A 14,558-nucleotide genomic window follows, 5' to 3' on the forward strand; every position below is an offset into this window, starting at 1 on the left:
GGTTGAGAACCACTGCCTTAAGCTTACATCAACTGATTGGAAAGTGCAAAAGTAATCCATACCCATTTAACTCAGCAAAGTCATGGGAAGAGGAGGCAGCGACAGACAAAAGCAAACTGTTGCTGCCTCTCCAAGCTTGTGTTTTCTTCCTCGTTAATAATTTTCCTTATCTTGACCTCCATTTGATGCTCTTGGCCAAACAAATTTTAGTTTTCATCTGTGAAATGTTAGAGGATATATAATTTTGCACTTTTATAATGCAAGCTGCCTTGGAAAGGCAATTGTGATAACAGAGGACTAAGGCATAAATGAGATAAATAGGTAAAAATAAGATGTATTGTTGAAAAAATTCAAAAAGTAACAGGAAAATCCAAGATGTAATAAAACTCGTCCATTTTCCACCCTGCACTGCGAGGTTAATCTGATGCTGGGAATGGAGAGACAGAAGGCAAGGTTTCTTGTCCTCTCTTGCCTTTTATGAATTCTGCATGAGATATGAGAAGCTGGATTGCTACCAGATTTAGCAACAGAGTAGTAGATATTGCAAAAGGAGCTTTAAGAACAGTTCGGTGGGAACAAAAGACAACATAATCCATGTTCTGTCAACAAAAGATTTTGGCTTGAGAAAAGAAAAAAGAACTAATAGCAAAGCATCTTTTGTGGAATATATGCTCTGTGCTCTTCCGTGAGATGAAAGGTTGAGCATTTGATGTCTTGACAGGAGGTCTGTTTTGCAATGCCACTCCATATGCATTTGAAACTATGTGTACATAGCAGGAAAGCCCAAGCCTATGGATTCAAACAGCAGGAAAGCAGATTCCTTCAACAGTGGAATATACTGCCTTGGAGTGTGGTGGAGTCCCCTTCTTTGGAGGTTTTGAAATAGAGGCTGAATGGCCATCTATTGGGAATGCTTTGATGGCAGAATGATATTGGACTGGATGGCTCTTGGGGTCTCTTCCAACTTTCCTTTTTTTGCCAGCACATGTAACATGATTTATACACATTAGAAAATGTATGTGTTATTGGTACACAAGAAAAATAAGGGATGCAATCCTCAAATGCATGGTTTAGATTCAATCAGTTCCCAGCATTGATTTTTGTTCCTTATTGTCTTTGTGTTGTCGAAGGCTTCCATGGCTGGAATCACTGGGTTGCTGTGAGTTTTCCAGGCTGTATGGCCATGTTCTAGAAGCATTCCCTCCTGACGTTTCGTCCACATCTATTGGCAGGCATCCTAAGAGGTTGTGAGGCCTGTTGGAGACTATGAAAATGGGATTTTATATATCTGTGGAATATCCAGGTTGGGAGAACGAACTCTTGTCTGTTGGAAGCAAGTGTGAATGTTACAATTGGTCAACTTGATTAACATTGAATAGCCTTGCAGCTTCAAAGAACCACACTCAGAAAACAGGAGAATTCCAGGCAAGAGACAATCAGGGCCAGCTAACATCTCCCAAAAAAGGATTCCCCCAGACAAGAAGCAGACAAGCTTTGAAGCTGCAAGGTCATTCAATGCTAATCAAGGTGACCAACTGCAACATTCACACCTGCCTCGAACAGACAAGAGTTCTTTCTCCCACTCTGGACATTCCACAGATATATAAACCTCACTTGCCTAATTTCCAACAGACCTCACAATCTCTGAGGATGCCTGCCATAGAGGTGGGTGAAACGTCAGGAGAGAATGCTTCTGAAACATGGCCATATAGCCTGGAAAACTCACAGCAATCCACTTAGTGTCTTTCTTAAACAAACACCTGCCTGTCTTTTCTAAGCCAATTATAACACAAATCCCATGTAATGTAGTTTATGTAGATTTATTTGATAGGAGTTGCTAGTTGCTGTCAAGTCAGCATCTACTTGAATGAGAGATCTCCAAGAATATTTCATCTCAACCTCCCTGCCCAGATCTTGCAAAGTCAGGGCTGTGATTCCCTTGATGAATACTATCCATATGTAATGCAGTCGCCTTCTTTTCCTATTATATTCCACTTCACAGTTCATTATTGTCTTTTCTAGTGAGTCACCCTCCAGCAAAGGATCATTGCCTTGCTGTGGTGCTGGAGCTTGAGCACCTCAATGATGCCACGAGCAAAACCATGAAAGGACAACGAAGACAGGAAGGTCATGGCAGAGAGATCCCTGGGGAAGGTAATGGCAACCCACCCCAGTATTCTTGCCGTGAAAACTAAATGGATCAGTATATTTACAGTACAACCAGAGATATGTCAGTATGCCATTGGAAGATGGGACTCCCAGGTCAGAAGATAGCCAAAGACACTGATGCTGGGGAAAGTGGAAGGAAAAAGGAAGAGGGGCCGAGCAAGGGCTAGATGGATGGATAGTATCCTTGAAGTGACTGGCTTGACTTTGAAGGAGCTGGGGGTGATGACGGCCGACAGGGAGCTCTGGCATAGGCTGGTCAATGAGACCACAAAGAGTCAGAAGTGACTGAACGAATAAACAACAAAAGCGTGTCACCATTATCCCTCCTGACTGAGGAAAAAAGAAGATGGGAAGGGCAGTCTAACAATTCAGCTTACACTCCTTCTCCTGCTATAAATGGCAGGTATGGAAAGTTTTCTTATACTTCCCATGCCTCATTACACCTCATCAGAGATTTTCCTATTTTATATCACAGAGCTGACGTTTTAATGTTGGGGCATTCCCTTACATAACTTATAATAGAAAATTTAGCAGCTAACATTACATTCTATATCAGCCCCTAATGGTCCCTGTACAAAGATCCTAACCGTGTCATTAAAGCCTTCTAAGAAACAAAATAGCTAATGATTAAACCAATGGTATGAATTACTTTCCCCACCCACCCACCAAAAACAAAACAAAACAAAATAAACCTGGAACAGAATCAAATATGCCAAAAGTCAGCATGGATTTTCATGCATTCTTCGCTAATCTCTTCCAACTGTATAACTTTCAGGCAACAAGGTCTGATCAGTTATATTATATAGATCAGTGGTTCCCAATCTTTTTTTGACTAGGGACCACTTGACTAGGGACCATTTGACCAGGCACCATTTTGACCAGGGACCACTCTCCAACATTAGTACCAAAAAGGTTACAAATCACTTTTGGTCAACTTTAGATTCAGTTTGGTTATTTGGGGTGCTGATTCAGAAAATTGCATTGGATAGACCACATCAGCTCCAGTTTCTGATACAAAACATATGCCATCCAGTAGTCACCATTTGCTTGCCCACAGAAAACCATATTTAATAATCAAGCTGATGTAGTAGTAATCTTTGTAGGTAATCAGCCTCTCCCCTCCCAACATCCCGGTTGCCTCGGCAGTATAAGAGGGTTTCGCGAGACCAATTGCTCTTGTTGCCTCGTGGTTTCCAGGCAACAATGTAGTAATGGTGAGGCTGTGGAACATTTTTTTGTTCTTGGGGACCACTGGTGTGGTCCCCAAGGTTGGGCACCACTGACAGATATAGTTATAGATATAGCTATACATATAGATATAGATATATAATTAAGGTCAATAACCAGCACAAAAAATATTTTATATTTTAAAAAATCATTTTACATTTAAACTGAGGGAAAAATAACATTTTGTAAACAATGAAAACCCATTCCAGTTTTGATATCCAGTCAGAGCCAGCCATGCAATTAGGCAAAATAAATTCTGAATTCCACGAAAGGGCAGCAAATTGTTAATGTTTTGATTTATTATTGCAGTATTTTAATATTTTGTTTGTACTAGCAGGCAAAAGCCATTTTATTCAAAGCCTCATTTTTAATGTGTTGATGCTATACTTCCCAAATGGTTTATTTCAAGACTATTTTCAATAAAACTTTGATTTGATATTATAATGCATAGTCACATTATAATTTCTTATGGTTTTTTTTATCTGTACCTTTATTTTTTTTCCCATATTGACTTTTAATCTTTTCTCTGTATCCCATATTAATCTTTTCATTTTGCTGTTAGCTACCTAGGAAAGGTGGGATATTATTCATATTTTTCAAATCAAATCTCTGCAAGTCAGTAAGAAATAATTGAGAGAGATTATGTATAATTACCACCTCACTAGTCAAGCCTAACCGCAAGTCATTTATGAACAAGTTAAAAAGCACAGGTCTAATCCCACTGCTCATCCCTCCATTGTGAAAACTGATCATTTATGCCTTTTCTCCATTTCCTCTCTTCAAACACCTTTTTATCCTTAAGATGACTTCTTCTCTCAACCCTACAAAGCTTGCTCCATCATCTTTGGTGTGAAACTGTATCAAAAGTCTTTTGCAGCTACAGGGAGACAATGCCAACTTGATCACTCTGGTCCACACGTTTGTGTTTCTGATACTGTGAAGGCGCAACAGAGCCACAGTGGTGTAACAGATTAAACCACTGAGCTGCTAAACTTGCTGACCTGAAGGTTGGCAGTTCAAATCTACGAGACAGGGTGAGCTTCCACTGCCAGCCCCAGCTCCTGCAGTCATGCCGGCTATGTGAACAGGCGGTGTCTATGGACGATGCAGGCTTTTCAGCTTGGAAATGAAGATGAACATCTACCCCAGAGCAAGAGATAAGCACCAGCTCCAGGGCTAGACATGAAAGGGGAAGCCTTTGCCTTTGTTTATTTGTGTTCCAATGTGTTTCAAAGGCATTGAATGTTTGCCTGTGTCTATATATATGCTGGAATCCACTCTGAGTTCCCTCGGGGAGATAGGGCAGAATATTGCTGTTGTTGTTGTTTACTTTTTAAAAACTCTGAGAGGCTACTGTGAAATACAGCGATTGCCATACACAACAAATGAATAAATCCTGATGGAACTGATGTTGACAGCAGAACTTTGGGTCACACTATACAATGTCCCAAATTCAAAGAGTCTCAGTTTTTCCTTTTGGCGTCAGCTTATTTTCATTTCTACAGACCAACGATTTCCAAACTCTAGTGTTTTTGGACTTCAAGCCCCGGAAATCTCAGACACTTTGGCTGATGGTCAGATTCTGGGAGCTAAAGTCCAAAAAATGACATAGAATCACTGCTGGGGACTTATTTCAAAGTGCAAAAGTAGTTTGCACTCAGTTAACTCAGTTAGGAGGCAAATAACTCAGGCAAAAGCAAACTACCACTGCTGTCCCTCCTTGCTTGTATGTTCTTACATTTTGTCATCTTGACTACATTGCACCATATGTATCCCAGTATTCATCTGTGAAATGATAAACAGTATGCCAATTGGCTCTTAGCACAGCTTGGCAAAGGTACTTTTTTGGAAACTTTCAGCAACTATGTATGCTCACCATACTGGCTGAGAGTTTTATTTCAAAAGAGTATCATTGTCAAACTCTAGGCCTTATATCGTTTGGAAAATGTTGCTATCCAAGGACTTTATAATATCAGCTATATAGGATCAATTAAAAAGAAGTTATTACCATCAGTGGCTTGAAGGCTGTATGTCAGGCCCAAGGCCAAATAACCCTTGGCTAGGAACTCCCCAGCTTCTTCTCCGAGGTCAATCACCATCTTGGCAAAATGCTCTGCTTCCTCCAGCTGTAGACACAAATCAATGAGAAAGAGAAACATTACTGGAAAGACACTAGACAAATAGACTCTTTCTCCTTGAAACTCACAATGGGGTATTGACTTCTCTGTAGGAAGTAAAGAATCAGAGATTAGGAAAGTTACTTTTTTATGGAATAAAGGTCCCAGAACCATGCTAGCTGAAGTTGTTTGCGAGCTATAGTCTTAAATGTAGCATTTCCAAGCTCTAGGTTGCAAAGTGGAAATGAGCATTTGATATTTCAATTTTATCAAAAAGTGCTGTGACTCCAACTTGCCTGGAAAGCCTGACCATCAATAGTCCATATGTAATAAACAGATGCATTGTGTATGCTTCAAGGTTCTTGGTTTTAGCTAAGAAGGATAGAAGATGTTTGGCCAAAAAAAAAACCCTTCGGTGGGGTGACTCTTCTCTATAATTGCCACCGATTGCTACTATGGGTCACTGTTGGAATCACCTGCTCAGTTGCCACATTGAAAACTAGGCAGCAAATTCGTGGCAGCTCCTTCACATTTCTTTTCTCTTACTGGACCCATTTGAGCTAGAACAAAAGGGCACAGGAGCTACCAAGCAGGTGGCAGCAATGAAAAAGAGGAGGAAGAAATTAATCCAGAGGCTGTTGACCTTTTGTCCTCTATTCAGACATGAATCCCAGCTAGTGTACAACCATGATCGCCATAGAGATTAAAATGACCACTGGGTAAAGTGTTAAGAATATTTGTAAATTCTCCTGTCCTCAAACAATCATAGAACCATAGAATTGGAAGAGACCTCGTGGGCCATCCAGTCCAACCCCCTGCCAAGAAGAAGGAAAATCACATTCAAATAGTCCTCAACTTGAACAGTTCTGACCAAAATGTCATCTGTTTTAAAAATTCACAACATGTACTATTGTTTTGCACTTAAGACCCAGCACTTTGTCACAGGAACCCCCTGGTGTTGCAACAATGTTGTTGCTTAAATACAACTCCCCAAATTTTGCATGTGCATCGCTGAGGCATTCTGGAAGTTGAGATCCAAAACAGTAGTTTACAAGTGCTGAGTTACAATCCACAGGTCATAGAATCATAGAATCAAAGAGTTGGAAGAGACCTCATGGGCCATCCAGTCCAACCCCCTGCCAAGAAGCAGGAATATTGCATTCAAATCACCCCTGACAGATGGCCATCCAGCCTCTGTTTAAAAGATTCCAAAGAAGGAGCCTCCACCACACTCCGGGGCAGAGAGTTCCACTGCTGAATGGCTCTCACAGTCAGGAAGTTCTTCCTCATGTTCAGATGAAATCTCCTTTCTTGTAGTTTGAAGCCATTGTTCCACGTCCTAGTCTCCAGGGAAGCAGAAAACAAGCTTGCTCCCTCCTCCCTGTGGCTTCCTCTCACATATTTATACATGGCTATCATATCCCCTCTCAGTCAACTCATGGTCCATTCTAGTTCTGAAGATTTGCAAATTATTTTAACTCTCCTGTTGTAAGTAGGCACGATTAGGCCAAGGGATCAAGTATTGTTCCCAAACGACTTTGCTTTATTATATTGTATGAATATGGCCTATATCAGGCATGGGCAAACTTGGGCCCTCCAGGTGCTTTGGACTTCAACTCCCACAATTCCTAACAATGAGAATAAGAGAATAATCAAAATTCTTACTGGTTCACATGTTTCTCAGTACAAAACAAGTTATGCCTTGCTTTTTGAAGTCATGATTCTATACTCAGAAATAGCCCTGAAAACCAGGGGAAAACAAGATGAAGATAAAAAAAATATTCAACATGAGAAGTCAACATTCTGTAAAAATTTGCAACAATTACAAGCTATTTACATGCCCATTTCAAGTAAATTAAGCCCCAAAGAGTTCTAATAAAAAGGTATGCCTTGGCACCAGAAAGAGACCAACATTGGCACCAATCGGAACTTTAAGGGGCCACCATAACATAACTAGGCTGCAGTAGATGAGAATACCCTTTTCCATGTGCTCCCATATTGGATTGCTCCCACTTGTGGGACACAGAAGGGAGTTCCTTCTACAGACTTCACTCTTTGAGCTGGCATATGTATACGGAGAGATATTTTTTTCAAGTATTGTATCAAGATTTCAAAAGTTTTAGGGCTTTGAAAGACATCACCAACACCTTGCCAATATGTGAGGAAAGACTAAATGTGAGCACTGTAAACAAGATTTGAGGTTAAGTCCTAATTGAGCCCTGAGACTCCAGAGACTAGAATAGGAGGCAAAAGAACGGAGATTCCACCTAAACATTAGGAAGACCTTTCAGACATTAGGAAGACCTTTCATAGCACCCTACTCCATAGGGTGCTATGGAGTCTCCTTCTTTGGAGGCTACATGATCATTTGTCAGGAGAGCTCACATTGTGAATTCCTGTGTACTAAGGAGTTGGACTGGATGGCCTTTGTGATCTCCTCCAATTTATTTATTTATTTATTTCAAACATTTGTAACCTGCCTTTCCCAACCCCCGGAGGGGAGCTCAGGGTGGCTTACAGCCGGCAGAAATTTGGTGCCCCCACATCCAAAACATAGTAAAACACAACAATTAAATAATAAGTAACAACATCCGTTTAAAATTAAATTCAAATCCATTTAAAATAGTATTAACTGTTAGCCATATATAAATCCATAATTCTGCAACCAACAACTCAGTCCAAGGCCTGTCCATAGTCTGTTCTCCATAAAATTGTCATCATTGTCAGTCTGCTACCCAAATGCCTGGTCCCACAACCATGTTTTCAACTTCTTCCTGAAGGAAAGGAGGGATACAGTTGACCTTATTTTGCTGGGAAGCGAGTTCCATAGGCAGGGGGCCACCGCCGAGAAGGCCCTATCTCTCGTCCCCACCAAGTGCATTTGCGACAGAGGTGGGATCGAGAGCAGGGCCTCCCCAGAAGATTTTAAGCTCCAAGGCAGGACATAGAAGGAGATACGTTCGGACAAGTAGGCTAGGCCAGAACCGTATAGGGCTTTATAGGTCAAGACCAGCACTTTGAATTGTACTCAGAACTGGACTGGAAGCCAGTGGAGCTGACACAACAGGAGGGTGGTATGCTCCCTGTATGATGATCCAATCTAGCTGCCACCCATTGGACTAGTTGAAGTTTCCAAACAGTCTTCAAAGGCAACCCCACGTAGAGCACACTTCAGTAATCTATTTGGGATGTAACAAGATCATGGACCACCGTGGCCAGATCAGACTTCCCAAGTCTGGTGCACAAGTTTTAATAGTGCAAAAGCTCTCCTGGCCACCACTGAGACCTGGGGTTCCAGACTCAGTAATGAATCCAGGATCACTCCCAAGCTGCGAACCTGCGTCTTCAGGGGGAGTGTAACCCCATCAGCCTTTCGGCTGAGCAAATCTATGATTCTGTGAGCTCTGGTCTGCCTACCTCTGTCTTCGGCTGCAACAACCTTTCTTTCTTACCTATCTCCTAAAGTCAGAAGAGCCACTGCAGACAGGAAATGCAGGACATACTTGAAAGTCTTGCGGTGTCTGCCTCATTAGCTCTCAGGGAAGGTGGCAGGTTTCGTCAGCAATAATCAGCAGTGTCAGCTCTGGGTTATGAGCCAGGCAGCAAAGCTTAGAATTATTGGAAAGTTCCTGCATCTTGAAGGCTTTGATGAGAGGCTCAAGTTATCTTTAATGGTTTCTAACTTGGAACCGAACCAGGTTGGACACAAATATTTAAGGACCTGATGAAAAGGCATTCTTGGTGCCCAGTCTTTTCAATAACTCAGCAGTTTGGTTATCTCCTTCACACTGTAAAGGTTAAAAACAATTTCGGCTGCCAGAAACGTTCTAGCCAACTAATTAAAAAAACTTCCACAGAGCTTGTTTTGCATTATGGTTATGAACAAAGGGTTTGTCTACAATTTAGCCCATTTTTAGTGTGGTCACATTTAAAATTGCTCACTAATTCTGTAATGCAGAGGTGGGCAACTTAAGTACTTTTGGATTTTATAGCACCACAAATTCCAACTGATATGGCCAGAACAATCAATAGTGAAGGGTGATGGCAAGTGCAGTATGGATAACATTAAAAGGGCTCCTTGCATAGCCATAGAACTATCAACGATAAAGGACAATAGCAACTGTAGTGCAACAACATTAGAAGAGCTCCTAGTGACTCAGGCTAGCTATAGATAAAATTAATGAGCTATACACTAATGTGACACAATGGTTGGAAATCGGCAGATTTTAGATGTGGAGATGCATACCAGTGATCTCACAGGGCTATTGTCAGGTAAAATATGAAGTCATAAGATGGACCTTGAACTCCATCAAAGAAGCGTGGGGTGAAATGAAATCTATATAAATAAAAATGTAATGTTCGTTTATGGGATTAACATAACTCAAAAACCACTGGATGAATTGACACCAAATTTGGACACAATACACCTATCAGGCCAACAAGTTACCATCACTCATAAAAACACTGAAAGATACAGCAGAAGAGACTTAAAAAGCCAAAAAAATAAAAACAATATGTTACAACACATGCAGAAAGCCACATATATATATGCAAACACACATATATACACAAATATATATACACACAAAATGCATATATACACAGACTGGGCCAGAGCAATGCGTGGAAGGGGACGGCTAGTGAATAATAATAAACTACTTCTGGAAATTGTTCATAAAAGTTCACCAGCAATAATAATGAAAAGCACTGGATGGAGGCATATAGAGAAGGCTTAAGGAAACCACAGTCATCCAAATGCTCTTGAATGACAACACCCACATCCTTAACCATCATCTAGCCAGTCTACTTTTGCACTACTCTGTTTTAGTCTGATGATGATTCCCCATCTGTTGTAATTGCTACAGCCTACTGAATTCCGAGTTTGGTGAGGCATTAGATCTCTCTAGCTAAGAGCTTTCCGTGAACAACAAATCTCTAGACTCCAAAGGATTTTCCAAGAGCAATTTAAATAGAATCATGGTGCTATAAATAAATTTATTTATTTGTTGTGTCAGAAAAGAATTGAGAACACGGTTATAATGTATAAAAAACCACAACCAAAGTTAAAACCTGGTATTATACTAAATTTCCTTTGACCAGGAGCTTGTGCTTCTGGTGCTGCTGTAAGAAGGTCCTGCATTGTGTATGTGGCAGGACTCAGAATGCATTGTAGTAAGTGGTCTGTGGTTTGCTCTTCTCCACACTCACGTGTCATGGACTCTACTTTGCAAACCCATTTATTAAGATAGGCTCTGCATCTCGGGGTACCAGAGCGCTGTCTGTTCACCCAGTCTTCTATGTGCTCAGGAGGGAGTCTCTCATCCAGTATCAGCCACTAATTGAGGTTCTGGATTTTAACCTGCCACTATTGGACTCTTGTTTGCTGAGGTGTTCCTGCAAGTATCTCTGTAGATCTTAGGGAGCTATTTCTTGATTTAAGGCCTTGGCATGCTGGCTCATATCCAAAAGGAGGATGGGCCAAATATGTCAATGCCTTGGTCCTTTTATTACTGGCTGCTACTTCCCCAGCAGATTTCAGGTGGCTAAACAGTAGAATATCTCAAGTGATGTATGGCATGGGCATATTGTGATAATGCAGCATGTCTCAATAAGAGTCACATCCACTGTTTTAACATGGTGAGATATATTCCACATTGGGCACGCGTATCCAGCACCAGAGTAGCAAAGTGCAAAGGCAGGTGTCTTCACTGTATCTGGTTGTGATCCCCAGGTTGTGCCGTCAGCTTTTGTATGATATTGTTTCTAGCACCCACTTTTTGCTTGATAATCAAGCAGCGCTTCTTGTAAGTCAGAGCACAGTCATCCAGAGTAACATCCAGGTATTTTGGTGTGCTGCAATGCTCCAGGTAATCCTCAGAGCTTGAGATCCTTGTTGGTTCTTAAGATGAAAAGCACATGTCTGTGTTTTAGCTGGATTAGGAATCAGCTGGTTTTCCCTGTAATAGGCAGTAAGAGCACCTAAAGCTTTGGAGAGCTTCTGTTCAATCATTTCAAAGCTCCCTGCTTGAGCGGTGATGGCACGATCGTCAGCATAAATAAAACGCTTTGCACCTTCTGGCAGTGGCTGATCATTTGTGTAAATGTTAAACATTGATGAAGCAAGCATGCTCCCCTGAGGCAGGCTGTTCTTCTGTTTTCGCCGTTTACTTCTCTGACCCTGGAACTCAACAAAAAAGCTTCTGTTTTGTAGCAGATTACCTATGAAGTGAGTGAGGTGGTAATTCTTTTTACTATTTCAATAAAGCAGGTTTTTACTATTTCAATAAAGCAGGTTTTTACTATTTCAATAAAGCACTTGTGGTCCTCAGTGATTGAGATGACCGGTATAATTTTGTCATCTAGCATATATGAGAATTTTGACCTATCTACCTTTCTGAAGTTGAATATTTGTTTAAATTGAACTTCCTGGGCTCTTATACTTAGAAACATTTGACATATTGTCAGCCGATGCTGTGTATTTGGTATAATTGATAATTGATTTTAGTATGACGACTGACCACTGTAGTTTTGAATATATTTGTTGTTTTAATGTGTCATTGTAATATGAACTATGATGTTTTACCGATTGTATGTGTTTTTATGGTTGGAAACCGGTCTGAGTCCCTCAAAAGAGGTGATTAGGTCGGTATATAAAACTTTGAAATAAATAAATAAATAAATATTGGTGGTCCCACTGATTAAGTGCATTGCTACACAATACTGTCACTCACAAATACAATGTCTGGTTTATATGATGTTCAATAACATTGATAGTCATGGGTTCCTCATCAATAGTAGAAGAGGATGAAAGTTCACTGAGCTCTAGTTAAGTTTCCATTTACTCCAGAATGCTCCTTTCCACTATGACCAACCAGACACTCTTGAAAAGCCCACAAGGAAAGTATTCGCTGCTATTTTGCTCCATTGTAATTGGGATACAGCACTCACTTTAGGAGAATTACTTTGGGGATAATATCTAGAATTACAATCTTCCAGCATTCTTTCGATTACGTTTCATAACTCCCAAAGGCAATGACTCCAAGCTATGTCAGTAGCAAACTGCCTTATATGATTAATGCTCTTGCGTGGAATTGCTGCAACTAATACCCATCAACAGACCTAAAATTCCACAAATTTGTCTGATACACTTTCCTTTCCTTCTGAACTCAATTGGGTATATTGGGCACACAATGGATACAAACCTTCTCAAGTTGGCTTGAGGGCAACAAGGTGACCCAGGATGGACAGCTCTAAGGCTGCCATTGCTACAACCTAGCAACTGCTGCCTGCTTGACACAAACTAACCAGCCTCCCTGAACATAAAAAGGGAGACGTGGCATAGGAATGGGGATATGATGGTAGAAATGAGAGGTGGGAGACCAAAAGCAAGCAAGAAGTTGCTAAGCATTCATTTAGCCCGGCTTCCCTCTTTTCTGCTCCCCGCCCCACCAATGCTGACATTTAACCAAACAGGGTGACTGGCACACAAGGTGTTAGCTAGGTTCTAGAACATTGCACCAGAGGAAATTTCCAGAGACAAAGAAGCCTCGGGCTACCTTAAAAGATTGCTGAGTACAAGGACTCCTTAGCTGTCAGAAAGAATGAGGGGAAGTTGTATAACACTCAGCAAGAAGTGCCAACAAGCTGTGTTCAGCCACCGCAAAATATAATAATCTGTGCTCTTCCTCTCTCTCCACTGCCATCATCGTCGGAGAAAACGGTGCATTTTGTTCACAGTTGAAACCCTCGAGAGCTGCTTCCCCTGAGACAGAGGGAGGCCTTTTCTAGCTTACCATGTTATTTTACAGCAGGTTTTGGAATGCATGTTTGATCCAAGCCCAGGGGCATGCTGACAAGGGAGTACAGAACAGCAGGTGCAGCTGTCCCCTGGCAAGCAGCCGCCCAGCTGGTATTCAATGGGCACATCCTGGCATGCTGCTTCTCTTTGTTTTCCGCCCTCTCTCCATCTCCTTCCAGAAACTAAAGCCACACTTGTTAAATTATACACTCTACATTTAAGACAACAACAACAACAAAAACCAAGAGTGTTCACCAACTGTAATTTAGCATCACTGCGGGCAACTACACTGATGGCATGGAACAACTAGGGAGGCAAGAAAGCATTGGGATTTTTTAAAGACCTCCAAATGGTTCTCAGAACTAAAGAAATCAGAAGGAAAAGTAAAAAGGGGTGGTAAAACTAAGCTCCAGAGCTAAAGGAGATTCACCAAGGTACAAGATTAATGATGGGTAGAAATGTCCATCTAGTCCATGGTTTCCAAACTTTAATTTTCCACACATTTGGGACTTCACTTCTCAGAAGACTGAGACAGAACAGTCAATGATCAGGGATTCTGGAAGCTGAAGTCCAAAACATCTTGAGATCCAGAGACTGAGAATCCCTAATCGAGTCTACCATTTATGTAAGTAGTGCATCAGGATTGTATACAGAACACATCACACATCATGAAATAGCAAAATCAACTTTGCCATTGAGAAGGCAGAAAAATCTTGCTCTTGGGCAAACACATATTTTGCAGCTTGTGTTTTCTGACATTTATTCCTTCTTCTTACTCTTTATATACATGTTAAGAACATTTTCTTCTAATCTGATCTCTTTTTTTGATAGAGTTACAAGCTGGGTAGATGCGGGGAATGCCGTGGATGTAGCGTACCTGGATTTCAGTAAGGCCTTCGACAAGGTCCCCCATGACCTTCTGGCAAGGAAACTAGTCCAATGTGGGCTAGGCAAAACTACGGTGAGGTGGATCTGTAATTGGTTAAATGGACAAACCCAGAGGGTGCTCACCAATGATTCCTCTTCATCCTGGAAAGAAGTGACGAGCAGCGTGCCGCAGGGTTCCGTCCTGGGCCCGGTCCTGTTCAACATCTTTATTAATGACTTAGATGAAGGGTTAGAAGGCAGGATCATCAAGTTTGCAGACGACACCAAATTGGGAGGGATAGCCAATACTCCAGAGGACAGAAGCAGGATTCAAATGATCTTGACAGATTAGAGAGATGGGCTAAAACTAACAAAATGAA

At 41.2% G+C, this 14,558-nt stretch overlaps 1 protein-coding gene across 1 annotated transcript in view; it reads right to left on the minus strand.

Annotated features, from left to right (window-relative positions):
* Positions 1–14,558, minus strand: part of TTC7A (tetratricopeptide repeat domain 7A) — a 226,727-nt gene that overhangs the window by 119,280 nt on the left and 92,889 nt on the right. Inside the window, exon 12 of the mRNA XM_060754418.2 lies at positions 5,405–5,522. Within this exon, the coding sequence (XP_060610401.2) occupies positions 5,405–5,522 (118 nt within the window). The remainder of the gene's footprint in view (positions 1–5,404; positions 5,523–14,558) is intronic.

This window comes from Anolis sagrei, chromosome 1, assembly GCF_037176765.1.
Source record: "Anolis sagrei isolate rAnoSag1 chromosome 1, rAnoSag1.mat, whole genome shotgun sequence".
NCBI classification, from domain to species: Eukaryota; Metazoa; Chordata; class Lepidosauria; order Squamata; family Dactyloidae; genus Anolis; species Anolis sagrei.